At 40.6% G+C, this 25,299-nt stretch overlaps 2 protein-coding genes and 2 non-coding genes across 8 annotated transcripts in view; 1 reads left to right on the top strand and 3 right to left on the bottom strand.

Annotated features, from left to right (window-relative positions):
- The window catches only part of IMPG1 (interphotoreceptor matrix proteoglycan 1), a 154,410-nt gene extending 136,021 nt beyond the window's left edge, over positions 1-18,389 (top strand). The window contains exons 14-19 of the mRNA XM_060236274.1: positions 422-641; positions 14,240-14,450; positions 15,651-15,818; positions 15,935-16,116; positions 16,411-16,486; positions 18,078-18,389. Of these exons, the coding sequence (XP_060092257.1) occupies positions 422-641; positions 14,240-14,450; positions 15,651-15,818; positions 15,935-16,116; positions 16,411-16,433 (804 nt within the window). The 3' untranslated portion in view covers positions 16,434-16,486; positions 18,078-18,389. The remainder of the gene's footprint in view (positions 1-421; positions 642-14,239; positions 14,451-15,650; positions 15,819-15,934; positions 16,117-16,410; positions 16,487-18,077) is intronic.
- TRNAR-GCG (transfer RNA arginine (anticodon GCG)) lies at positions 5,278-5,352 on the bottom strand. The gene has a single exon. It is a non-coding gene; the product is annotated as a tRNA-Arg (tRNA).
- LOC132589478 (U11 spliceosomal RNA) lies at positions 5,385-5,526 on the bottom strand. Its single transcript, XR_009556620.1, has one exon. It is a non-coding gene; the product is annotated as a U11 spliceosomal RNA (small nuclear RNA).
- A 2,675-nt stretch (positions 18,390-21,064) lies between the features above and the next one.
- The window catches only part of MYO6 (myosin VI), a 192,315-nt gene continuing 188,080 nt past the window's right edge, over positions 21,065-25,299 (bottom strand). For all 5 annotated transcript variants that reach the window (XM_060236220.1, XM_060236240.1, XM_060236263.1 and 2 more), the window contains one exon: positions 21,065-24,978. In XM_060236220.1, coding sequence (XP_060092203.1) covers positions 24,779-24,978 — 200 coding nt within the window. In that variant the 3' untranslated portion in view covers positions 21,065-24,778. The remainder of the gene's footprint in view (positions 24,979-25,299) is intronic.

Here is a 25,299-nt window from a genome sequence, read left to right as displayed (position 1 = left end):
CCTAGTAGGCTAGGACAGATTGATCTACATGGAGAATCTCTTGTTAGCCCTCCCATTAACAACACAGCAAAGTCAGCTTGAACTCCAAGGGCTGTATGACTGGATTGCACCCTCCAGCTGCACTCTGCATTGAGGTTTAGGTCCCATTGATTTCTTTTTAACTGGATTGCAGTATGTGAATTTAATTAGCAGAAAAACTGCACTCCATCTATCTTAATAGATTACTGAGAAAGATCTAAGTGTAGAAAGTGCTGAGGACTAACCAGAAACTTAACCAAGAAATGTAAGGTCTGCTAATAAAGTCAGAGAAACAGAATGGTTGATTTATGGCCCTGAAAATGAAAAGTAAATTTAAATGGAATGAATGTGGGCCTTGAAGTAAAACTACCTCTCTCTCTCTCGCTTCTTTCCTTATTTGCAGCTGCTTCCCTACCTTCAGTCCAACCTTACAGGATTTAAGCAACTGGAAATATTGAACTTCCGCAACGGAAGCGTGATTGTCAACAGCAAAATGAAGTTTGCCAAGTCTGTGCCGTACAACATCACAGAGGCCATCCACTGCGTATTGGAGGATTTTTGTGACGCTGCAGCTCAGCGCCTTAATCTTGAAATCGACAGCTATTCACTTGATATTGAGCCAGGTGATGTAAAAATGGGACCAAGAGGTGGGGGGGGGGGGGAGTTGTGGAGACCACAAGTGTTTTTCTTGTGGGAAAGTCATGATTTTGGTGCTCTTTGGACTGGTACTGTAGAAAGTATGAGTCAGGGGTGTTGAACATATTGGTTATGAGGAGGGCTGAATCTGATAAAAATATAAATCCATTGAAACAGGAGCAACATAATTATCTAAATGCAAAAAAGGCACTAATTTTATTAATACTGAATGATATTAATTAGTATTAGTATATTAATTAATACAAATAGTAAATGGTATTAGTATATTAATAACAATTCATATTTAATGAGGATATTAATACCATTTACTATCAATACTAATTTAACTGATTAGAACTTGCAAGAACAACATTTTATCAGCAGAAGTACTTGCCCCATGGCTGTGTTCTTTCGTCTCTCAGTGCTCAGCTGTGTGGATCTTTGCATCTTTCTTCTATGCAGGACTACATTGCTGATTTTTTAATAATGCACCAGGGAGTGGTGCTAACTTTTCCTTCAGAATAAGCATGGCTAGTACCTTTTTAAGGAGCAGGCAACTTCACAATCACCTCCCTAGTTACTTTAGAGTTCTTCTACCATTTCCTAAATCACAATCACTAATTCTTCTCCCATTGCACCCAAATCTACAAAAGCAGACAGGCCCAGACTTCAGCTGAAGCCTCTGGAGAAAGTGGCTGATGCTAGTGGTGCAGATAGGTGGGGAAAAGAAAGCCAAGAGAAGGTATAAAAAAGTTAACAGCACACACACACACATATACAGAGAAAGCTTTGTGGAAGTTGCTTCACTGTACTGTTGAGCCCATTCCCAGCTACCATGGCTCTGGCAATGGAGGTAGCTGGCATCTCGCCTGTCCCCATCCAGTTCATTACTGTCACTATACAAGTCATTTAACATAAGAGCATAAGAGAAGCCATGTTGGATCAGGCAAATGGAGCATCCAATCCAACATTCTATGTCACATAGTCGCGAAAACCCAGGTGCCATCAGGAGATCCACCCGTGGGGCCAAAACTCCTCTCACTGTTGCCCCCCCCCAGCACCAAGAATACCCAACTATCACTGCCACAAACACAATGTTCCATCTATACCTTGTGGCTAATAACCACTGATGGACATCTGCTCTGTATGTTTATCCAGTCCCTTCTTGAAACTGTCTATGCTAGGCTGTCTATGTTGTCTATGCTTGCTCAAGTTGGAAAGCAAATATAGAGCAGGGTGGTCTGTCATCTGAGCACAAGTGCTCCTGTGTGAAAAGGCTGGAAGTGAGGGCCACACAGGCATGTTTGCTCAGGATAAAAGAGCAGCAAGCTCATCTTCAGCAAGTGATCAGTATGGTAGCAACAGCTGGAATGACTAAGGCAGTAGCAACTGTTAGGTGTGTGTTACCTTGAGGGCCACATGAATACACACTGGATCCAGCTCTGGACCTTATGCTTGACACAAATCCCTGCTATAAATACCCTAGATCTATCTCTTAGTCAGGTGCATGACCCCTCCTTTGCATTTAGAGGAGGAAAGTTAAGCACATGCAGTTTGTTGCAGTTGAAAAAGATGCATGAGTGTTTAAATCTCAGATTCTATCAGCAACAGTTAACAAACTGGGGGAAATGGCAGGTGGCCAAGAAAAGCAGCAATGCCAACTTGCATTTATTATTCTAGGCTGATAAGGCACTTTGCTTTTGTTTCATTTCTGCTCAAGTAGGAAATGTTAACTGTGAAGTAGGAAAGTAAAAAGAAACAAACACTTAGAGCTAACTAAGCAATATACTCTTTCATCTTAGAAAAGATTTGATCCAGGAATGCCTTGTTTCTGAATAAGTCTATTCAAGTCAGTTAGATCCAGGTAGGCAGCAGTGTTGGTCTGAAGTAGCAGAACAAAATAGGAGTCAATTGCACCTTTAAGACCAACTTAGTTTTATTCAGAACGTGAGCTTTCGTGTGCATGCACACTTCTTCAGATGAGGAATGAGGTACAGTAAGCAGAGCCACATATAGCTGGTGGGGTTTTCTGAATTTGTTAATTTTACTATTCTGCTATTGGATTTTAACTTTGTACCACTTTGCATTCCAAACCCCACCAGCTATATGTGGCTCTGCTTACCGTACCTCATTCCTCGTCTGAAGAAGTGTGCATGCACATGAAAGCTTATGTTCTGAATAAAACTAAGTTGGTCTTAAAGGTACAATCCACTCCTGTTTTGTTCTACCATTCAAGTCAGTGACATTTCTTATGGGTTTTGTGCAGTTCATGAATAATCAACCCATCCTGGCCAATGAGGAAGTAGGCTATGGTGGAGCTTATTTCTGAGTAGATCAGATAGCTGTGATGACTCCAGCCTGATGACTGAACCTGGTTTCCTGTAGTTTTCTATTTGGGAGTAGATCCTCATGGACTTTCCTGCTTGTGGATCTAGTCTTGAAGGAAATAGAATGTATCATTTCAACCAGCTGCTCAAACGTTATGTGCCCCATTGCAACGAATGAACTTACTTCCTACAACCACAGCTGAAAGTAGGATGCTAATTACCAGCTCTACCCAGGATGTGGCAGGAAGTACTCCAGCTTGTTTCCTACTGCCAACATAGCCTAAATCTCCCTGTCCAATGTAGGTTCTGTTCTTCATGCTGATATCTTTCTGAATATGCTGATCTTGAGAACCTTGCACATTTCCTAGAATACACGCAGTACCAAAGAGCATCTGTTCATTTGGCCACCCATCCTACAAAGCAGAGAAATAATTAGTTCACCAGACATTCCTTCCTCCTTTTGCAAGCCACCCTTCAGGAACATCACATAATGGGACATTTCACTCCCTGCTGTGAAATAAGCACATATTAACTACCGATTATCTGCTTGAATAAAGTAGAGAGCCAAGTTTCTGTTTTTAAGGCTGGAGAACTGCCAGCTCCTCAGGAATGAAAACAGCAACAAGAAGGAAGGGCAAGGAGAGTGGCAGTCAGATTAAGGTAACAGAGTCTGCATATAAATTTCAAAGAGTAACATTGATAAACATCAAAGAAGTCATGGTTACTAGGTGATGGAGACACTGAAATGTCATGTGTGTTCATGTGGTCACTGTCATTCTGACTGCAAGTGCCTCATGCTACCTTTTTATGGCAAGCAAAGAAAGGGAACAGTATCTACTCGTCCACAAATTTGTCATCATGTATAGCTGAAAGAAACTGCCATATCATGTTGGCATGACACCGTCATGACCACTAATATTACCAACACCATGATTAAAATGTTGTCTTGGCAACAGTCCTGAAAGCCCCTTCTGCTTAACTTTCCATAGGCCAGAGTTTTGAATTGAATGAAATGAACGTTAGGTCTTAAAAGGTCCTTGTCCTATTGGTGGGATGTTGATTAAAATGAGCTTTTACATGCTTCAGAAAGCTTGGCATGCAAAAATCAGATAAAGAAGAGAGAATGGATTGTGCCTACTTCTAGCTACCTTAGTAGAGCATAAAATAGCACATCCAAGAAACTTGAACTAACAGACACATCTTCAGTAGGAGATCTTTCCTCCTTCCTTTTGCATATATATATGTATACTTTCCTCATGCAGGTTGACCTCTGACACTTACTAAGTATGAATATAACAGGATACTCACATTGCTCTTTCATTTACACTTACCTAAAATGTCAAGTATCTTTCTTCTCTTTTTACCTAAAATGTCAAATATCTTTCTTCTCTTCTTACCCTCCATTACTCGCTACCACTATCTTTGAACCCTGTAGTGTGCTTTTCAGTTTTTGTCAAAGTTGCCCTGTATGGTCTCAGAGCTAGTTTATATTTTGCCCAGCACTCCACATGTGGTGAATGCAAAAGAGAAAGGCTCATTAGAATACATTCACACTCCCAAAACATGTGCTGAGTTCTGGCTAAGCAGAGCCTACTCCCACATTCCATCCATTTGCACCGGTCTATGTCATATGTACAAGCAAGGTACTTGCTCACATGGTCTTGTCTATATATGCCTGGATGTGGTAGTCCAATGGTTCAGGAGAAGTTGGTTGAAGTTCTTTCTATCCAAGAAAAGGTCATGTGGCTGAGAAAGCCTGAAATGCTAGCTGGAATGTCACTCCTGAAACTTGGTGGTATCCAGTTGACAGCTGTAGACTGTGTAAAGAGCCTCAGGGTGTGGTTGGGTTCTGCACTATTACTGATAAACAAGCATCCAGGGTAGCATGGTCAGTGTTTTTTCACCTACTCGTGGCCTATCAGCTGGCTCCTTATTTGTCTGGGTCAGACATTGATCCATGCAATGATCACCTCCAGAATGGGCGACTGCAATTCACTCTACATAGGGCTACCCTTGAAAATGCTTCAGAAACTGCAGGTGATCCAGAATGCGGCTGCGAGGTTGGTGACTGAAACATTATGGTCAGCTACTATTATTCCAATTCTGCAGCAGCTGCACTGGCTGACAATTCATCTCTGGCTCCCATTCAAGATGTTGGTATTATGAACATATGAAGCTGCCTTATACTGAATCAGACCCTCGGTCCATCAAAGTCAGTACTGTCTTCTCAGACTGGCAGTGGCTCTCCAGGGTCTCAAGCTGAGGTTTTTCACACCTATTTGCCTGGACCCTTTTTTGGAGATGCCAGGGATTGAACCTGGGACCTTCTGCTTCGCAAGCAGCTGCTCTGCCACTGAGCCACCATCCCTCCCCATAAACTGCTTTTTTTAAACCTGGTAGAAAGGGGGAGCCAGAACAACCGATTACCAGCTACCCCCAAGTAAAAAATTATGCTTCCGAAATCTCTTGATAGCGATTCCGCACAGAAAGAGAGAAAGCCGCAGCCACCCCCTTCTATGTGCTACTCGCAGCAGAAGCCCTTTTTTTTAACTTTTTTTTAAACTTTTTTAACTTTTAAAGCCATTAATAGTCTAGGACCCTCATACCCATGGGACTGTTTCTCCTGTTACAACCCCCTGAATTTCCTTCAGTCATCTAGGGCCTTTTGCCTAGCCCTAGGATGGCTTGGTTAGCTGTCACCAGGGGAAGAACCTTCTCAGTTGTGGCCCCTACCCTGTGGAATGCACTCTCAGATGACACCCATACCCTGCTGGACTTGTTTAGTTTCCTCTCAGCCCCACCTACCTCACAGGGTGTCTGTTGTGGGGGAGGAAGATAAAGGAGATTGTGAGCCATGCTGAGACTCTGAGATTTTGAGTGGAGAGCGGGATATAAAACCACTATCATCTTCTTCTGCTTCTTCCATAGGGCACACAAAGTTGAATTATTTAGATTGGCCTTTGGTTGTAACTATATGTTTGGGTGGTTTTAATAGTGGTATGGCGATAGCCACATATTTTAATGTTAACATTTTAAATTTGTTACTATGAGTTTTTTTCACTTTATTGGTTTTAAATTTTGTAAATTGCCACAAGACCCTTCAGGGAATGGTGACTAAAATAAAAATAAGATCTTATCCAATATATAATTCTGAACCAGGATGTCTGAACAGAGGTCATTAAATCACAAAGGGTGTTAATATGGACTGGGATTAGCCCTCTGGTTTGCACAAAAATCCTGCCAAAGGAGGAAAAAGTAAACCAAGATCTATGTATGACATTGGAAGGAAACTAGGAACAAGCATGTTAGTTTAACAGGTCAACAATACTTCCTGGATCTGTTTAAGCAAATTTATCTGAATTGTGTATTTTAATTATTCATTATACTTATTCCATGTTTGATCTTGAACAGCTACTTTCATTATAATTAGATATCTAAGTGCAACATGTTGACACGTGATATTGATTTTGAAGGCTGCACACTAGGGGTCCCAAATCCCCCGGTAGGCCTGGAGACTCCCGATTTGGAGCCTCCTCCCCCCGCTGGCCATAAAAGGGAAAGCGGGGGGGAGGGGAGGAGGAGAACGGCAGCCCTTCGCACCCAGCCCCGATCGCAGCAGCCAGAGCTCTTCCGTTTTCTCAGGCTGCTTCCCGCCCCCAGTCAGCTGGCCGGTGAAGGGAGGGGAGCCCAGCCACGCCCCCAAAGGACCATGTGCCTTTGCACCTCCGGAGGTGAGTGAGTTCTGTCTCCTGCATCAGATTTCCCAGAAAGGGGGGGGCGGGGGGGAGGGGGGTGGAGAGGGAAACGTCTTCTCATAGGGAATAATGGGGAATTGATCTGGAGGTTTCGGGGGCTCTGGGGGAGCTGTTTTTTGAGGTAGAGGCACCAAATTTTCAATATAGTATCTAGTGCCTCTCCCCAAAGTATCCCCCAAATTTCAAAACGATTGGACCAGGGGGTCCAATTCTATGAGCCCCAAAAGAAGGTGCCCTTATCCTTCATTATTTCCTATGGAAGGAAGACATTTAAAAAGGTGTGCTGTCCCTTTAAATGTGATGGCCAGAACTCTCTTGGAGTTCAATTATGCTTGTCACACTCTTGTTCCTGGCTCCGCCCCAAAGTCTCCTGGCTCCACCCCCAAAGTCTCCTGGCTCCACCCCCAAAGTCCCCAGATATTTCTTGAATTGGACTTGGCAACCCTACTGCACACACATAGAAATAGTTCTGTTTGTTTAGTTTCCTTTCTCCCGCCCCCCCCCCCATAGGAAGATTTGTATAGATTAAAGAGAAAAGTTAGCATTTTTACATATTTGGATGAGGCAGCAGACATCAAAATACCATCTGCCCCTTCCTGTTTCTATTTGCCACCATCAGTTACTATTTATTGTTAACTATAAGAACATCAATCTCTTGAAAAGTCACTGAAGTTGTTCCCAGGACACTATGAATACAGTACACTTGTGAAAGAGTCTGAATGCCATCTTTTAGAATAATTGTTATAGTTTTTAGCTGTTTTTACATCCTATAACTATGTGTGCAACCCACCCTAAGCCCATTCGCCGGAAGGGCAGGATAAAAGTAAAATAAATCAAAATGCTACATATATATTTGGTACAAGACACAACAGAAGCAGCAGCTCATAGGAAGATTTACAGTTTTCTGTCATGTTCACATTTGTCAGCTCAGAAAAACTACAGGCCCAAAACTTGGTTGCCAATTTAAAAATAGAGCCTATTTTTAAAAATGAGAGCCACCTAGTGGAAACAGTGCTATAGTAAAATACTTGCTCTTATGTTTAAAACTTACAGATAGCTGATCACAATCAACCAACACTAACGACATAAACATCCCAAGACTCTGCTAAAGAAAGTGCAGCTCATTTTTTGCAGGAAGCTTTGGCAAAAATCACAACATCCGTACAATAAGGGAGCCCTTGGAGAGCCAGAGTGGTAAAGAAGGTGCTTCAGGACTAGTACTGCCTTACTAGGAAAAGAGATGAGAATCAAAAGCAGTCCATGGTGTTTATTTGCTACAATAGCAGTGGGTGCTATTTTTTCCTGCACCATATTAGATTACTGTTTTGAATCAGCGAAGACATTGTGGGCTCAAGCATGAGCTGTCATGCTCAGCTGTATCATGGATGCAACTTTGCTTGTGGAAAATGAATGAAGAAATCTGGTGTGGCTAAGAGTATAAAACCACTTGCAAAACGGGATTACCAGACTGATCTGTTAATCCACCTCCCTTCTCTGTAAATTAGAGCCATTGGCAGGACTTTGTTTATGCCTATGGCGCTCATTTGATTTATTGCCTCTTGCCCAAATAGTTGGGAAATTAGCACCACTTGAAGCAGCTTTGCATCTAAAATGCAATACAGGCTTGACCATCATACCCTTTCCAAAAACTCTTTTTAAAAATTAATATATATTTTTAAATTTTATTATTTTTATTTTATGGATAACAATCAGCCTGAGGAAGAATTATGTTCAATCTTATTTATTTATTTATGGGATTTCTATCCCACCCACAAAAGCAGGCTCAGGGTGGGTTACAAGCAGAGTAAAATACAAAATATCAGTAAAACATAAGAATATGAATGATAAAAATTATTCAGTATAAAACAGTATGCATAACAATGTAGAACAACATGATGGCAATAGCTCCATGCCTCTGCTCATCAATATTCTAGATCTAATTCAGTTCAGTTTGCATTGTTCATGAGCAGTTAAAGAACAGATCTGGGGTAATAGTTTCAGGAGGGGCCAATCTATGAAATGTCCCTGGCCTTAACTAAAAGCCTGGCAGAAGAACTCCATTTTACAGGCCCTGCAAAACTGTAGTAATTCCAAAGGGCCCTAATCTCTATGGGGAGCTCATTATACCAGCCCTGGCCCTCATAGAGAAGGGAAGCAAAGAGACAGATCAGTTTGGTAATCCAGTTTTGCAAGTGGTTTTGGGCCAGGGACTACCAGCCAACATAGATCAGCCGATTTTAAGAGCCTCTGTGGAACATGTGGGGAGAGGCAGTCCTGCAAGTATGCTGGTCCCTGGCCATTCAGGGCCTTAAAGGTTAAAACCAAAACCTTGAACCTGATTTGGAACTCTGTTGTCAGCCAATGCAGTTCACAGAGGACTGGCTGAATGTGTGCTCATAAAGCCATCATAGACAGTAAGCACACTAATGCAGAATGCAGCAATTTCTGAGTTAGGTGCAAGGGTAGGCTTGCATAGAATGAGTTGCAGTAGTCTAATCTGGAAATGACCATTGCATGGATCACCATAGCCAAGTCATGGGAAGAAGGTAGGCATCCAGCTGCCAGGCCTGCCAAAGATGAAAAAAGGCCAATTTGGCAGCCATTGTGACCTGAGTCTATATAGACAAGGCAGCATCCAACTTCACACCTAGGCATCGGACCTTAGACACAGGCACCAAGGATATCCCCTCCAAGGCCAGGAGCCAAATTTTCCCTCCCAAGTCCCTGCAACCCAGGTACAGGACCTCTGTCTTTGATGGATTTAACTTCAACTGACTCTGCCTCAATCAACCAGCCCCACCCCCATACTCAGTCCAAGATGTCTGGGGCTGAATCCAGCCATTTGTCCATTAACAGATACAGCTGGGTGTCATTCACATACTGGTGGCACCCAAGCCCAAACCCGTGAAAGGACACATGTAGATGTTAATAACATTGGGGAGTCCCTGAGGGATCCCGCAACTCAATGGGAATTGCAGGGAGATCTTGCCACTCTCTGTCCCCAACCTTGAAGGAAGGAGGAAAACCATTCAAAAGTTTGCACACTATTGTGCCATTTGGTTTGTTCTAATCAGGGCTTCCTTCTTTCCACCATACCATTCAGTTACCACTTAATTTTTCATGCTAGCTGAGCATGTTCAGTTTGTTCAGGTGATCATGTTATTTGTTGGCATAATGTTCCATAGAAATGCTTAATTTGTATTTATGTTTAAACATTCTTCAATTGTCATACTGAGAAGTGAGCAAGCAATCCCAAAGAAACTCTTGCCGATATGGTACAGAACCCTAGTATTGCTTGATGAATTTCAGAATATGGCCCCAATGGCGCAGAGCATTTGTAGTTCAGCATCCTAAATCAGCATCCTCATTTATACCCAAGCACAGTAATTTATGATTAATTGAACACTTTAATTTCTTGGAGTGCTAAATAGGGTTGACAAACTCCAGGCCTCTCAGAATTACAATGGATCTCCAGATAATAGAAAACAGTTCACACAGAGAAAATGGCTGCTTTGAGGGATAGACTCTGTAACATTATACCCCTTTATGCACCTCACAAACCCCACCCTCTTCAGGCCCCACCCCCAAATGTCCAGGAATTTCCCACCCTAGAGTTGGCAACCCTAACTACTGAAGAAGCATTTATGTTCTCAGGTTCTGTTTGGTTTCCACTTGCTAACTCTATTATGTTCATCCTTGATTTGTGTGTTTTAATGGTGGCAGCTGTAAATTAATTCAAGGTAAAAAAAACTGTGGTTGACAAAGTAAGAAAATATGAATTTTAGTCTGTGACAATGGTACTGTAGCATATAGTATGACATCCGCTGCAGCATTCAAATGCCATTATTTTTAACTTATTTGCTGATGGTAACTGTTTTTTCTAATTGCATTTACAACGTAAAATGCTTAGGACAATTAGAATACAATCTTTAGACCCAATAAAAAATTAGTAAACCAGAACAGCAGCTGGCTAAAACTGAAAATGATAGCCTCAGTTAAAAGGCCTGTCAAAACAAGAATATTTTTTGCTTCCTAAGGGAGAGATGCATTGAGGCTAAGCAAGCATCTGGCAGGGGAGGGCATTCCATAACATGGGATAACTCTGCTATTCTTGGTAGATGCTGATCTTGTATCCATAATGATAAGATATGAATACAGTCTTGTTGGCAGATCTCAAAGCATGAAAGGATGGAAGCAGGACTTGAATTCAGCAGGAGCTCACTGGAGCACAACTCCTGAACCTTTCTGAGGGTTCCCCCTCCTTCTCCCCACCTATTTTGTCCACTCAATGCATCTCAGTGGTGTTGCTATAGCATGTCAGTGCTACAGTGGTTTAGAGTTATAGTGACCACCTTAGAACATTTTTTTTTAAGTCTGAGGAAGACTGCATCGTGATAAAGGGCGAGGGGGAGTCAGCATTGTAGTGCTATGGACATTTTAAACAACACATCACAGAGATTCAGAAGTACAACAAAGGGGTTGAAAATGGAAAAATAATCCATTGAATAGTAGGTTCAGCTGCATAACAACCCCTGGATTAGGCGAGCGGGCAGCCAGCCAGCCTCCAGGAGCTTTGCCACACTCCTAGCAGCCCTCATTAACCCTTGGAGAAGGCCACACCACCCTTTCTTCACCTTATGTGATTTTGGGTGGTGGGTGGCTTGCTGGTCTTTTGACTGTGGTGGGGGGAGCCAAGGAGAGTCCCAGGTGAGCAAGGCCTGCTTGGGCTGACTGGATCTCTAGCCAGCCCAAGCAGGCTTCGCTTGCCTGGGGCTCTCCTTTCTTGTATTGAGATGCTTTTGACTGGTGGGGGGGCAGCATATGCTAATGAGTTATGCTAATGAGCTCCACCACCTACTTTATACAAAATGAAGATGATGATGATGATATTGGATTTATATCCCGCCCTCCATTCCGAAGAGTCTCAGAGCAGCTCACAATCTCCTTTACCTTCCTCCCCCACAACAGACACCCTGTGAGGTGGGTGGGGCTGGAGAGGGCACTCACAGCAGCTGCCCTTTCAAGGACAACCTCTGCCAGAGCCATGGCTGACCCAAGGCCATGCTAGCAGGTGCAAGTGGAGGAGTGAGGAATCAAACCCGGTTCTCCCAGATAAGAGTCCGTGCACTTAACTACTATACCAAACTGGCTCTCCTGGATGGAAGCTTATATGCAAAAGGACACTTCCAGGTACTTCAGGATGTCACTCCTTTAACAGCATGCTAGACCACTTCTATGATAGTTTCAGATTTGCACTGTTTTTCTTAATGTATTGTCAGTCCTTCTTTTCTCATCAGACACACATTATGGGTGGTGATAACAGGAATCCTTGTTTAAATTGATGCACTCTTACATTCCTGAGCTAGTAATGTGTGTTCAGAAATCCAATTACTGTAATGGAAGATTAGAACAGGAAAATTAACAAAGTAAAATGGGGTGTGTAATTTATTTTGACCTGCAACAAAAGCTTTGGATCCTTTTTGGGATGTTAAAACAAACCTATAGCACAACAGAGAAAACAAAAAGGGACACAAGAAATGCAAAAAACAAAGTACAAAAGCACAAAAAAGTTTATAAGAGGGTATTCTAAACTGCAAATTAAAAGTACTACCTGAACCTACAATATGAGAAACTGTGACAAGTGTACAATTATAAACACTATTCAAAGTACCAATAACAAGTGTATCAATATACAGAAAACTGAATAGTATATATCAACAAGAAGTTTAACACATGGATTGCCAGCAAAATGCTGCTTTAAATGAATCTTCATCTGATGTGCTGTTTATTCAGATAATTTATAATTTTGTAACAGCCAGCAATGCAAAACAAAAAGGCCAATAGAATCTCTTCCCTGTGCTGTATAAGATGTAAAATAACATCATCTGAAGTCTGATTGCGGGTGCAGGTGGTGTTTTCAATTTGCAATTTACAATAGACCCCTATTTTTAGTATACCTTCTTATATTTTGTGCTTTGTTTTTACGAAATGAACCTATGTCACAAGAACATAAAAGAAGCCATGTTAGATGATGCCAATGGCCCATTCAGTTTAACACTCTGTGTCACACAGTGGCCAAAACTCAGGTGCCACTAGTGGTACTAGAACTCCAAAAGCCCTCCCACTTTTGCCTCCCAAGCACCAAGAATACAGAGCATCACTGACCCAGACATAGTGTTCCATCTCTACCTTGTGGCTAAAGCCACTCTGTTTATCCAATCCCCGCTTGAAGCTGTCTATGATTCTAGCTGCCACCACTTCCTGTGTCAGCAAATTCCATGTGTCATATGTATTTTAATTAATACATGATATTTTACACAAGTTTTTTCAGCAAAGGGATTTTGCTCTTTAAGCATATGTTGTTGCATATTCACCTCCAGTCTATGAATGCGGGGGGGGGGGGTGAGAGAGATATCAAAATTAAGAGCATATGCACAAATCCAACAGATTCATCACAAAACATAACTTCAGAGATACCTACCCATCTATGTTTTTAGGAAGAAAAAACAAACATTCCAAACTTTAATGAAAATTATATTTTAAAAAATTAAAAGAAAAAAGAAAAAAAAGGCACCATGAATGACATTTGATATTGTGAATCTGAAAACCATGGACAAGCAACATGGAAAACAAAGATGAGTGCAACCATGGAACTCTACTTCTTGGGGGAATAACTTCCCAGCAGATGATAATGCACAACAGGAAAAATGCATATTTTTGTAATACAAATGGTCAAGCTAGTCATCCATACTGAGTCTAAATTTTGGTACACATTTTCGATGGAACTTCATGTTACTAATACAGGACTGCTATCACCATCAGGCCTTCATCAAGTACCCCGTGTCCTGACTTTGCTTCCCCATTACATCATCACATACTGTGGCAGGAAAATACACAGCGTATCAGGTCTTTATGGGGATATGACCTGGGGCTTGAATTCTGGCAGCAGTCCAGCTTTGTATCCCAAGTTTTTTTTTGTTTTGATCCTTAGTGAAAGATTTTCAAGGTTCTTGCAACAATTAAACAAGCAAGGCCAGGCAGTAACAAACAGAGGAGAACTAAAACAGGTTTTGAATAGAAACTCTCAATGCCTTTGATATCTTCCCAGGGAAATGTCAAGCTCATATGCACATCGATATGCCTTTTAATACAGAGAAGCTGATTGCATGCATACCCAGAGGACTTTGGCTTCTAAAGAAATGGGCAGTCATGTAGCTCTCTCTGTAATATTCAGTTCCATGCTCAGTCCACACTAAAAAAAATACTTGCAGTTAGAAAAACTGTAGAAAGTCAGGCTGTTTAAAATGTATCATCACAGATTGTGAGCACAAACTGAAGCGATTCTGTTTCTTCCAAGACAGACTTTTATGATGGACACAGTGGCTCTGCTGTATCACTGGGGCAACCCGCTCTGGTTCTTGCTAGTTGCTTTGGGGTTTTGCCAAGTACACTGTGGCAATGCATCAATGAACATGTTTAAAAGATTTCTTCCTCCTATTACAGCTGATCAAGCGGACCCTTGCAAGTTCATGGCATGTGATGAATTCTCACACTGCATAAAGAACGAGTGGACAAAAGAGGCAGATTGTCTTTGTAAACCTGGTTATGTAAAAAAAAATGGACAGCCGTGCCGTAGCCTGTGTGAGATTGAGCCAAATCTGTGTATTAATGGTGGCAAGTGTGAATTAGTTCCAGGAAGAGGAGCCGTCTGTAGGTAACTAATTGTTGTAAATATGATTTCTACTCTACAACAACCATACCACTGTGGCATTTTACCTGAAAACCTGGAGAACATTTGCTGGTCCAATGTTATGTTTCTATGCATATCATTAAAGGTTCATATGGTGCTGTTTACCCTCATCCACAATACAGACCACAAATCAAAACCTACCTCATACTAATCCTGAAGTAGATGATAGAATAGGATGTTCTTAATATTTAATATCTCTGCTTAATTTAGGGCACCTATAATCAAGTTTTGATTATCACATCTGCTGCTCAGATATTTTGTTTAAGTGTAGCTTGCTTTGAAAGCCAACAACCAAGAATGCTAGCAATTTTCACATATTTGATATTCATGGGATAAAATCTGCCAGATCTTCAGGTAGGCCAGGATGGAAAAACCATATCTTGCTGAAATCTCAGTATATTAATTCGACTAAAAATGAACACATATAGTCTGTTAGAGGAGTACAGACAGTAAAGCTTTGAAACCACTTCTGTTCTTGTGAACCACTTTCTTTTGCTGCAGGTGGCTGGGGAGACTTTCCTTATATTGAGAGCAGGTATAAGGAGCACCCGGTAGTTAGCTCTGATTTGTGGCAGACATCTGAACATGATGCTGCATATGTTAAGATAGACACCTAGACCATGTTTCCATATAGGAAATTATGTAAACCAGGACACAATGAACTTTAATTCTGATGACATATTAAGCAGTTGTTTGTAATATTACACACGGTTGCTGTGATCATGATAACCGGTGTGTATGCTCAGTTAATACTCTTCTTTCTTTGAACAGAGGTACGCATGGCAACACTTGCTTGTAGCTAGTTGTTTGGCACTTCATCTATGAACCAGCCCTGTGGAATTGACGTAGATACCCGCATTAATTCTGCAGATTCAGTGTGACTGTCTTTGCCAACTTGATCCCTAGTTTAGCAGAAGAAACATCGCTGTTCCAGTTGCTTTATGTTCATCTGCATTTACCATAAAGAGATTTAATCTCATGTTGCTTCACACAGAAAACTAGCTGAGAGGAGGCGATTCATTTCATTTCTGATGACTATTTTTTCCACCCATTTGCAGGATTTTTCCTGTATTGGAAAGGTGTTGATGAATAGATGTAGGGTTTCTTTGCCCTTGGTCTTTTTTACATATATTGCTTTGCTTCCCTCTCCCCTCCACATTTTAGATGCCCAGTACATAGAAACAGAGGAGAGCATTGTGCAAAATATGATCCAGCACCTACCCGATCCATCATTCCCAAAGCTGTGATACTTGGTTCATTATGCTTCATTTTTCTTCTCATCACTTTAATAATTAAGTTACGAAGAAAATGCCAAAACAAGCCTAATTTGGAGTAAGCAGCTCAACCCTTCATTCACTTTTTAAAAAATGTATTTCCATTTGAAATTTTGGCCTTTCAAAGCTGCAAGCAAGAAGCCTTACCATAAACAAACATGTTCTGCCTTATAGAGATTCTTCTCTCAGCCGATGCAACATCGAGACTGCTGTAAGAATTAATCCTGTTTTTGATCACGATGAACCCATCAGTAGTTTTTGCCGTGGGCCATGTAGTGTAAGTGCTTGTGTTAGTTCATCAGAAAGCATTGATCAAGAAATGTTACAAGATCACGAAAACCAAAGAGAACATGGAGGTAAAATGCACACTGAAAACTCCTCCATCCACTTACTAGAACTGAGCATTGTTCATGTTAACAATCCACTTCATAATTATCAATCATCTTTGTCTTCAGTATTCCAGAACTAAAAATACTAATCCTGCTGAAACTAATAATCTGTGACATCTCTGTAGTGGCTTCGTAGCAGAACATTCAATTAGTGAAGCTCATCTGACAGCACTTCTGCACGGTGATGTCTGTTCTTTCTCGCTGGCGCCAGTAGCTTGTATAACAAGCAACAAACACACTTACCCTTGTTTTCCACTGCAGGCCACCAGATTCAAAACGACTGAGAAGTTAGTATCTGAAGTCCTGGATTCCAGCAACAACCAGATGGGGGGAAAAGGTTTGTGAGAATTTGCATAACATTGTCACCGTTGATGATGGCTTGGGCCCAAGGCTTCTGGGGGAAATGAGTTTGGAGGCAATTACTACCTCCCTATATGGTCTCTTGCACGCTTCAAAAAGCCACAGCCAAAGGGCCTTTCAAAAAGAAATGGCACGTGATCAAGGGGACTGCAGTGGGACTCAGCTGGGCTAATCCCAACTTTTACACAAGCAGAGCTCAAGCTTTCATAGTAAACTTTGATCCTGTGAGAGAGCAGTGGAACCTTTTCTCCAGTTCTTAATGTTTGTTGAAGTCTTTCATCATGCAAGGGGGGGGGGGCACAGAGGGATGCTGAAGGAGAGGGAATGAGATCAGGGGAAGCTGTATAAAAGTTTCCATAAAATCACTCTGCCCACAGATGCTTGGATCCAGCATAGAGACCTCTTTTGGTTTTATAATACCATCGAAGGTCAAAAGAAACAAAACCTTTCAAATGTGTTTTCTTTGCTCAGCAGAAACATATTGTTTAACATATATTGGGATGGATGTAGGGAAGGACCATGCAAGGACCACCTGTTTCCCCAACAGCCATTTGGAGTCCAGGAAAGTTTATTCTTGAGGCACTACTGGACGCAGGCAGAGTAATAGTCCTGCAGGTCAGGAGGCTGCAGTGTGGGGAAGGCAGCTGACAGAAGAGCAGAAGGGACAATTTTGCCTTCTTTCTCTTTCCTATTGTGAGTCCACAAGTCCAAGAACAAACCTTCTCAGATTCAGAAAGGGTTATTGGGAAAGGAGAAAGCCAGGAAGATTAGTGATAGTCAGTTCCTTCCACCAACAGGTCACAGGATCCAACTCTGCCTCTCTCTCTCTGTTTACCAAACTCACAAGATGGTTGGGGAGGTGAAACTTGAATGCCAAGATGTGACCTTTGAATAAACTCAGTTGGATGCAGAAAAGTTGTTAACAGAATAGTTGTATCCAGCAAACCAAGAGCAATGTTATAATTACAGAACAGATAATACTGCCCATCTCACCCTTCCTGCTGTAATTCCCAGGGTCAGAGGGCCCTTGTGACCTGCACAGGACACCACTAGATGTTGCACCTAAAAAGAAAAAAATCCATGGAAATGGAAGGGCCTCCCCAACCTCTTTGCAGTGTTCTCTGCTGAATTTCACTCTACAGCTATATAGTTCAAATGTATAAAACATTTACTGCCAAAGAACCCTGCAGCATGGGACAAAGGGCTCTTCTGGATTCTCATTTTCTTCAATTGTGTACTCTTGTTGCTTCATGGTCCCCACCCCCCCACCCCACCCCCACCCCATTCTGCATGTGTTTTGCTCCCTCTAGTGATTGATTTGATATTACTTCACTGTACGCCTGATGGTTTTTGCGCTAGATTTAAAGCAATGTAATATTGAATCAACCACTAGAGGAAGCAAAACACATACAGAAAAGAAGAAACTCTGAAGCAACAGGAACAAGAAGTGAGCTAAATGAGAAAGTGGAATGATTTCAATAATTCACTCTCCAAAGGTCTGAGGAAAATTCTAAATGACTTTCAAGTAAATGTTAGTCAAATACTTCCTAAGCATTTTGTTTCCACAGGTTTTCAGCAAGACAGATTTCTTGCATTTTTCAAGCACGCTATTCAGGATGAATGAAGTTTTCAGAAAGAGGGAAGAAATGACAACAGCTTCAGAAAACTACCAATATGGGTTTTTCCCCATAAAAGTGAAGACATTAACCAATGCTTTTATTTTTGCTTACAAAAAAGGGGGGTGCACCTTACTTTCCACAGAACTGTCCAACTTCATTCCAAATCCTTTACCATTCATGAATGCAGTGCTAAATGTATTTAATAAATGTACAGTGTTTATATATTTTTGCTACTTTTAAACTTAGGTATCAGTACAGAAGTCTATGGTGGAAGTGTTACTCTCAGTATTATTAGTTCCAATCTGAAGGCAGTAAAGGGGCTGACACAAAGGCTAATTATTGGGGCAGTAGTAATGTGGTGTTAGAAGTATAATGCTGGTTAAGATGTTAACTTATTTAAGGCTTTCAATAGAGCTTTGAAACTGCTTAGCATTACAGCTGCTTGTCAGGGTTCATCCTCCTAGCATTCCCCCTTTAAACCAGTTGCAACTGTATATAAATACACACCCATCATATAAATAATGGCCACTCAAATCATGGTATTTCCCCCATGGAATAACCTGGATTGTAGTTTTCCTGTATTCTTTTCAGAAGCTATCTGGACATTTTAGATTGTATATAAAAGCCCAAGGTTTGCAGTTACCTGCGGTAGCAATAGGTCAGTCATTTATGATTTCCAAATGCAGATCCACCAGATCACTCTCATGCAGCGTTTAATTACAATGAGTAACAGGTAGCAGAGGAAGGGAGAAAAATGCACCCCTTGGTACTCCAGCCATCATTTGTGTTGAGAAGTTGGTCTTCTCTGTGCTCAGCTCTGCACAAGCCTCCACTCGATAAAGCCAGCAGTTTCCCCCATCCAAGCAAAATAGGCTAATATATCTGAAGTGAGCTGGGGGTAAGGGGGGTGGGGTTCCAACCCATGTTAGAATATCTGCAGCCTGAGCAGATTTTCTCAGGAAAGACACACAGGCCCAGCTTCAAATAGGTTAGCACAGCGTAACTCACAAATATCTTCTCCCCTCACTTGTACAGATGCTTCACAGCTACGTTGTTTCAAACAAACACGCTTAGGACCATTTCTCACAGGTTGGTATGCACTATGGCAGTATCTTCCCAGGATTTAGTATTATTTATTCTCTTAAGAAACAGCTTTTTACTTGAAGGATCAAGTGCATTTCTGCTCTGGGTGTAATTGTGGTACCCTGAATCATCTAATTCCTGTGTGCATTTAGACACTGGGTTGGACCTGAGCACTTCTGAAAATTAAGCAAGTTTGTGGAAAGGACCTCTGCCATTTTCTCTTTCAGTTTGCAGGAAGTATCTACCCCTCCCCACAATTTCTGAGCGTACTTCAGTATGCACCGTAGGAAAGAAAGACTGCAATGAGGGAAAAAAGCTCTTCTGCAAATTTGGTTCTGTTTGTGGAAAGCTCGGATAAAGCCTGTTATCTTATCTAAGCAATGAAATAGATTGCTTTCCACATGTGATTACTACTCAGAGTCAATGTACAGAAGGCTGAGATAATCTTCATCTATTTATTCTTCTATGGTGTCAAGAAAATATGCCTACCATGCTGTACTTCTATGCTTTGTAGATACTGCGCTAGAGGTGAACATCTCCCCAAGAGAGAGTAATCTCAAGGTTACAGTGCTGGCACAGTTATTTATGCATAAATGCATAAACCACTAAGGGAGAGGGGGAGAACAGTTCAGAAAACATGAAGTCAAGCGACTTTTTTACAGCCTAGAGAGCACTTAAGACATGCATCTGGAGGAGACCCGAACACATAATGGGCATTACTGGGGATTGTGTTATTTAAGACTGCTCACTGTACTTTCATTTCAGAACTATTTTTTGTATTGTTTGTTCATATCAATTTCTATTAGTCAAGCAATAATTATTTTTACATGGTGGTTTTAATAATGAAACATTTGTTCTTGACCATAATTTATCAAATCAAACATTAACTACCAAATATCATGAGCATGTTTTGTATTTCAATAAAATTATTTAACTGAAAAATGTGTTGAGAAATTCTATCTATGGTGTTTTTACCACAACATGCTTCTTTGTGATGGCTGGCCAATGGCTGGGGCTGATGGAAGTTGTAGGCAAAAAAATAGCTGGAGAGCTACCGTTGGCCACCCCTGGCCTATACAATCTATGGGATGGGTTTTCAGTAAACAATGCAATACAATTAGGGTTGCAGAACCAACCAGTAATCTAAAAACAGAAGCAGAACCTATGTATTAAAATGATAGATTAAATTATGCAAAAATTATATTGTAGGATCCTGCTTACAGTGGGCCATACACAGCTGTATAGACCACAGTCCCTAAGAATTTATCCAAGTAATTTTGTGAAGCACTTTGTGCAGTTCAATCCTTTTGCCTGCATAGAGAAACCCCGTTGAACAATTCAGTTTTGTGTCATTTGCATAAAGGCAGGAGAGTGGGGGCTTTTTTAATTTGTATCCAATCTTTTAAAGGAGTAGTAATAACAATGTTTCATAATCTTATTAAAACTCTGTAATTTAAATAATGCCTCTAATGAGCAAGGGGTAGTAGTAGCTATAAGCCAATTTAAAAGTAAAGTTGTAAATCCGTAAACAGATTGCTCACCTCTCTAATTTTTTCTTTACTCCATACATTCTCTAGGTAGTTAAGCAGCTGGCAGGGAAGGGGGGCAATTTACAGTGTGTGTGAGAAATTGTGAGGGCATCTCTGCTCTTGAAGGAAAGGGAAATCTAGAAAACATTTTGGGGTTTTCTCCCTAATTTAGTATATTATAAAAGAGAGCAAGTATTTTTAATATGAAATGTTCTTCATTTAATTGCTTTAATTACTACATGAATAGAGAAAATAAATGTACCATTAAAGTATTTCACACTTTTTCAATCATTTCCTATTAGTTCTTAAATAATATTCTAGACAGATCAAGAAACTATTTATTTTGCTGCAATATTCAGTACATAATTAAGGTCATTTGATAATGTTCTTGCTATATTTTAATGGAAAATAGCAAAGATAAAACAGCGAACTACAGAAGATAAGCAGCTTCCCAGTGGAATGTAAATGGTATTATGTTGTGCAGAGGTCTGGCTGACTAGGATCATTACATCCTATGACAGCATATTCATCACCCCACAACTGCAACCTGCACATGTAAAAGAGCTATCACAGGTCAAATGCCATAGGAAGAATTCCTGAAACACAGGATGTCCAAGGGCGATCAAGTGACATTTGTGCATGTATACTTTAGCTGATACTGGGGCATTTACACGAAACACAAGTAATGGGAAAGCAAGAGATAACTTCTATCTGCAACAGAAAACTCAGGACATTTTCTTTTAGAAATAAATGACTGTTCTCTATTAATTTTCTCATGTTGATGTGTCATGCCAGTTCATGTGGGGATGAAAGTGTGGCATTCACCAATCCAACTATTTCCGAGGTAATACCAGACATTATTTGGTGTTGGATTTAAAGATTACTTTCTAAAAGATATTTTGTACACAGGTTCAATACACTCAAGTACAAACCAATTTTGAATGCTTCACACATATATAAACCATAGCCTATCCCTTTTAAACACACAAGTAATGGCCAGAAAGGATGTTAATTAGGAAAAAGAAACAGTATTATGTCCAAAAGCCTTGCTGTACGAGTGAAGCATTTCTACTTGCACAAGGAAAAGTCCCTGAATTCCACAGATTCCCCCCCCCCCAAACACTTCAGCACAGTATTGCCTTGCATTTATGAGCCCCACCTTGCCACACTTTAAGCTGTAGCAGAAGGAGGTGCCATTCCCAGATCTCAGGATCCATTCTAAAATTTCTATACAGGTCCACCATCTCTGACAGAGGTACTGTTTGACTGTAAGAGATGGTCCCTATGCATACTTTGTCCAACATACCAGATGAGGATGACACAGAAAACATCAGATCACAATTAATATATGGAGAATTTTGTTCATTCAAAATGCATTTTCATTTTATCTAAATAGGGAATTGGGAGAGGTGGAAAAATCTCACATGGTAACACTGAATCCGTTCTTCATTGCCTTAAAAGCTCAGTTGGGGCTAACATCTCCAATGTTTTAACAATATGTGGGGTCATTAATTGTAACAAATAAGGCAAGAAAAATGCAACCAAACAAAAGAGACAGTGTTAAGTATTAGAGAAATATGTGAAGCCTGTGGTTTCATTATTAAACTAGCATCTCTCACACATAACCTATTACATAGGAGCTTGAGGATTTGATTTATTAGGACACTCAAATCATATTTTATCTTCATGATCTAATAAGGATAATGATTCTCCAGATGCAGAAGTAAACTTCTGGGCACAGTTTACCTCTGTACCAAGTATCATATATGCAAAAGCACTGAAAGAAGAAACACGCTAGAACCCCAAACAAGAAGGGTTCTGCAGATTGGCCTGCATTTTAAGATCCATAAAGGGAATTCTGGTTGAGAAACACACTTTCCCACTCTCTTCCCTCTGCAGCATCCAGCTCACATCTCAAAAACCCCACTCCCAAGGGTTAGGAGATCTTTCAGAATGATAGCTGTGTTGCATGGGGGATTACAACAGTGACAAAATGGGTGTACATTAGAGCCTACAACTTAATAAAGCAGAAGTACCTTTAGTTATTTACAAATTATATTAACACAGTTATACCCTGCCATCTGGTACAGAATGCACTGCACAATGGGGAAGACATTCTTTGCACCTAAGCCATGGTTCCTATTGCTGGATCAAAAGTGCATGTTGGACCTCAGTTGGTATTGTCATATTTGGCAGTGTCAATTAAATCTTGTGTGGGGGAGGGGGGTGAGTGCTTGAGTGAAGCCTTACACATGATGGTGACCATCTGCCAACAATTTTGGAACTGTGGACTGATTTCCTAGGCCATGTGCTAGAACTGGTTACCTTTCTGGCATGCTCATCAGTTCTCATCTCTAATAAGACTACAAGCCTAAAAATACATTCAGCATTTACATGCTATCCCAGCTGTTCCTCTCTCAACGCTCTCCCTCAAAAACAAACAAAAACCTCTGACAGTCACAGGGGAGGCCAGCCACTCTATTTAGAGTTACTAAAGTGTGGGGAATAGCTTTGCCAATGAATTGGTTCTGCCATAAAGCAGCAATAACAGTGACTAGAGAAAATTTATCTGAAGTTTTAAATATTTAGAGCCCAGGAAAGTAATTACACTTTCAAATATAATAATGAACACTGTTGTTCACTTCTCCAAAGTGACCCCCCCCCCGTTCTCCCCCCCCCCCCCCCGAATTGTTTCCCCAGAGCTCCTAACACAGAGATAACAGCAAGGACTTAATCTGTTGATGCTCGCCAGCATTGGGGCTATCCAGCTTTATCAGTAAAGGCAACTTAAATCTGTGTGATACAAGAAATCCCTATACATAAGAATTTTAATTACCATCAAGGGTATTGTGACAAAAAAGGAGAAAGAAACCCACAAAGCCTGAAGTTGAGAGATTAGTTACTAAAAGAGTCTCTAAGATTAGAAGAGAAAGTTTGCTCACTTTAACTTTATGAAATTAAACTATTTGAAGCACCATAGGTTTGTAATTAGATGTTTCAGTGCTGCACCACTTATCAATGGTTTGAAAAATTCTGACGGAAGCCATCTAATCTATGTGCATCGGATTGAAGTAGAAAAGGAACTACTGAATTCAGCCTATACAATTCTAGTCAGGCTCTGAAGCCTTGGAAAACAGAACACTTTTCCCTTATGCTTTCAATCCTCAGAGGAGCTAGAGATGTACTTTGGGTAATATTTGTAAAATAGTATCTAAATTAATTTTACTTGGAGAAACTGAGACAGCATTTCCAAGAATTTTGTGCAGAAAAATAAAAATGAATTGCCTCGACAAATTAATGTTGTAAAAAAGGAAAGTTTAAAGAGGGGAAATATACCAACAAGAAATGCTTAAATATTAATTCAAATGTTTCAATGCCTCCAATGCTAAAGTACTACAAACTCACACATCCTGATCCCCAAGAGTGTGGTGAAATCTGCATTCTACTTGAGACACATTTCCCAATAATGCATTGCCCAAAAGGTATATATGTATCAAGCAGCTTCCAAAAATCAGCACGTCGTGTCTTTCATCTTATAAAAGTTTGCTTCAACTTCTCCACAAAAGAAGTTAAAGTTAAGGCCTCACAATTCCAGTTGTAAGATGCAGTGTTATTTTTTTGCTACACTATCCTAATAAAACTAACTTTCCAGATATTAACTTCCTGTCAAAAGGAAGTATGTTATGACATGAAGTCAAAATGTGGTTTATGATAGCATGTGCTTAGATCTGGTAGTGTGTTACTTTACATGATAGTACTCTTAGTGTTATGACAGACACTACATGGAAAAATCAGCATATGGACAAAAAGCAAACCATGTATGTGACCGAAACACTTGCTTACAGCAACAGAACTAATGAATTCACTACACAAAAGCTTCAGAAGTACAATTAAAAACCGTCATGATTAATAAAACCTGTTTATATTAAATATCTGTCTATTTTAAGTGTCCTCTATTGCTCAGAGGAACCCTTCCCTTTATTATTAAGGTAGGAGGAGCTCTCAACTGCCATTTGCGAGCAGTGCAAAGTGACCACTTTATTTCAACAAGTTCTGCAGCATGGCAGTTGCGTAAGTAGGCCGAGCTTGTTTACTCTCAATTGCATTCTGAAGGTACTGGATGCCCCCACAGCGCTCCCAGATCTCTTCAAATTGCCTTGGTAAAATTTCGGCACCACGTTTGCGAGTCAAGCCTGTCTCTTCGAGATTGAGCTCACACATCTCCATGTCATCCTTGCCTGAAACAGAGAAAATACAAGAACATCTTCCATTTCACAAAATATACAAGATGAAACCATTATGTCTGCCACATAAAGACTACTCCAAATTATTTTTGGTCAGATTATTTATTTACCCCTGAAATCTTGAGGGATCTCTGGATTCAGCATGTTAAGCCAGAGAATAAAATTGTGGGACTTCTGTGAAATATTGTCAAGGCTTTCTGGACTCTGAATGATTTGCCCTGGCTTTACAAAGGAGAACAGGATACAAGTAAGATGCATTGTCTTGGATGTTTAAGGTTGTTGTTTTTTTAATCACAAAACCATCAGAACCCTGAG

Source organism: Heteronotia binoei, chromosome 1 (assembly GCF_032191835.1).
Source record: "Heteronotia binoei isolate CCM8104 ecotype False Entrance Well chromosome 1, APGP_CSIRO_Hbin_v1, whole genome shotgun sequence".
Lineage (NCBI taxonomy): Eukaryota > Metazoa > Chordata > Lepidosauria > Squamata > Gekkonidae > Heteronotia > Heteronotia binoei.
This window is presented reverse-complemented; position numbering and strand designations above follow the sequence as displayed.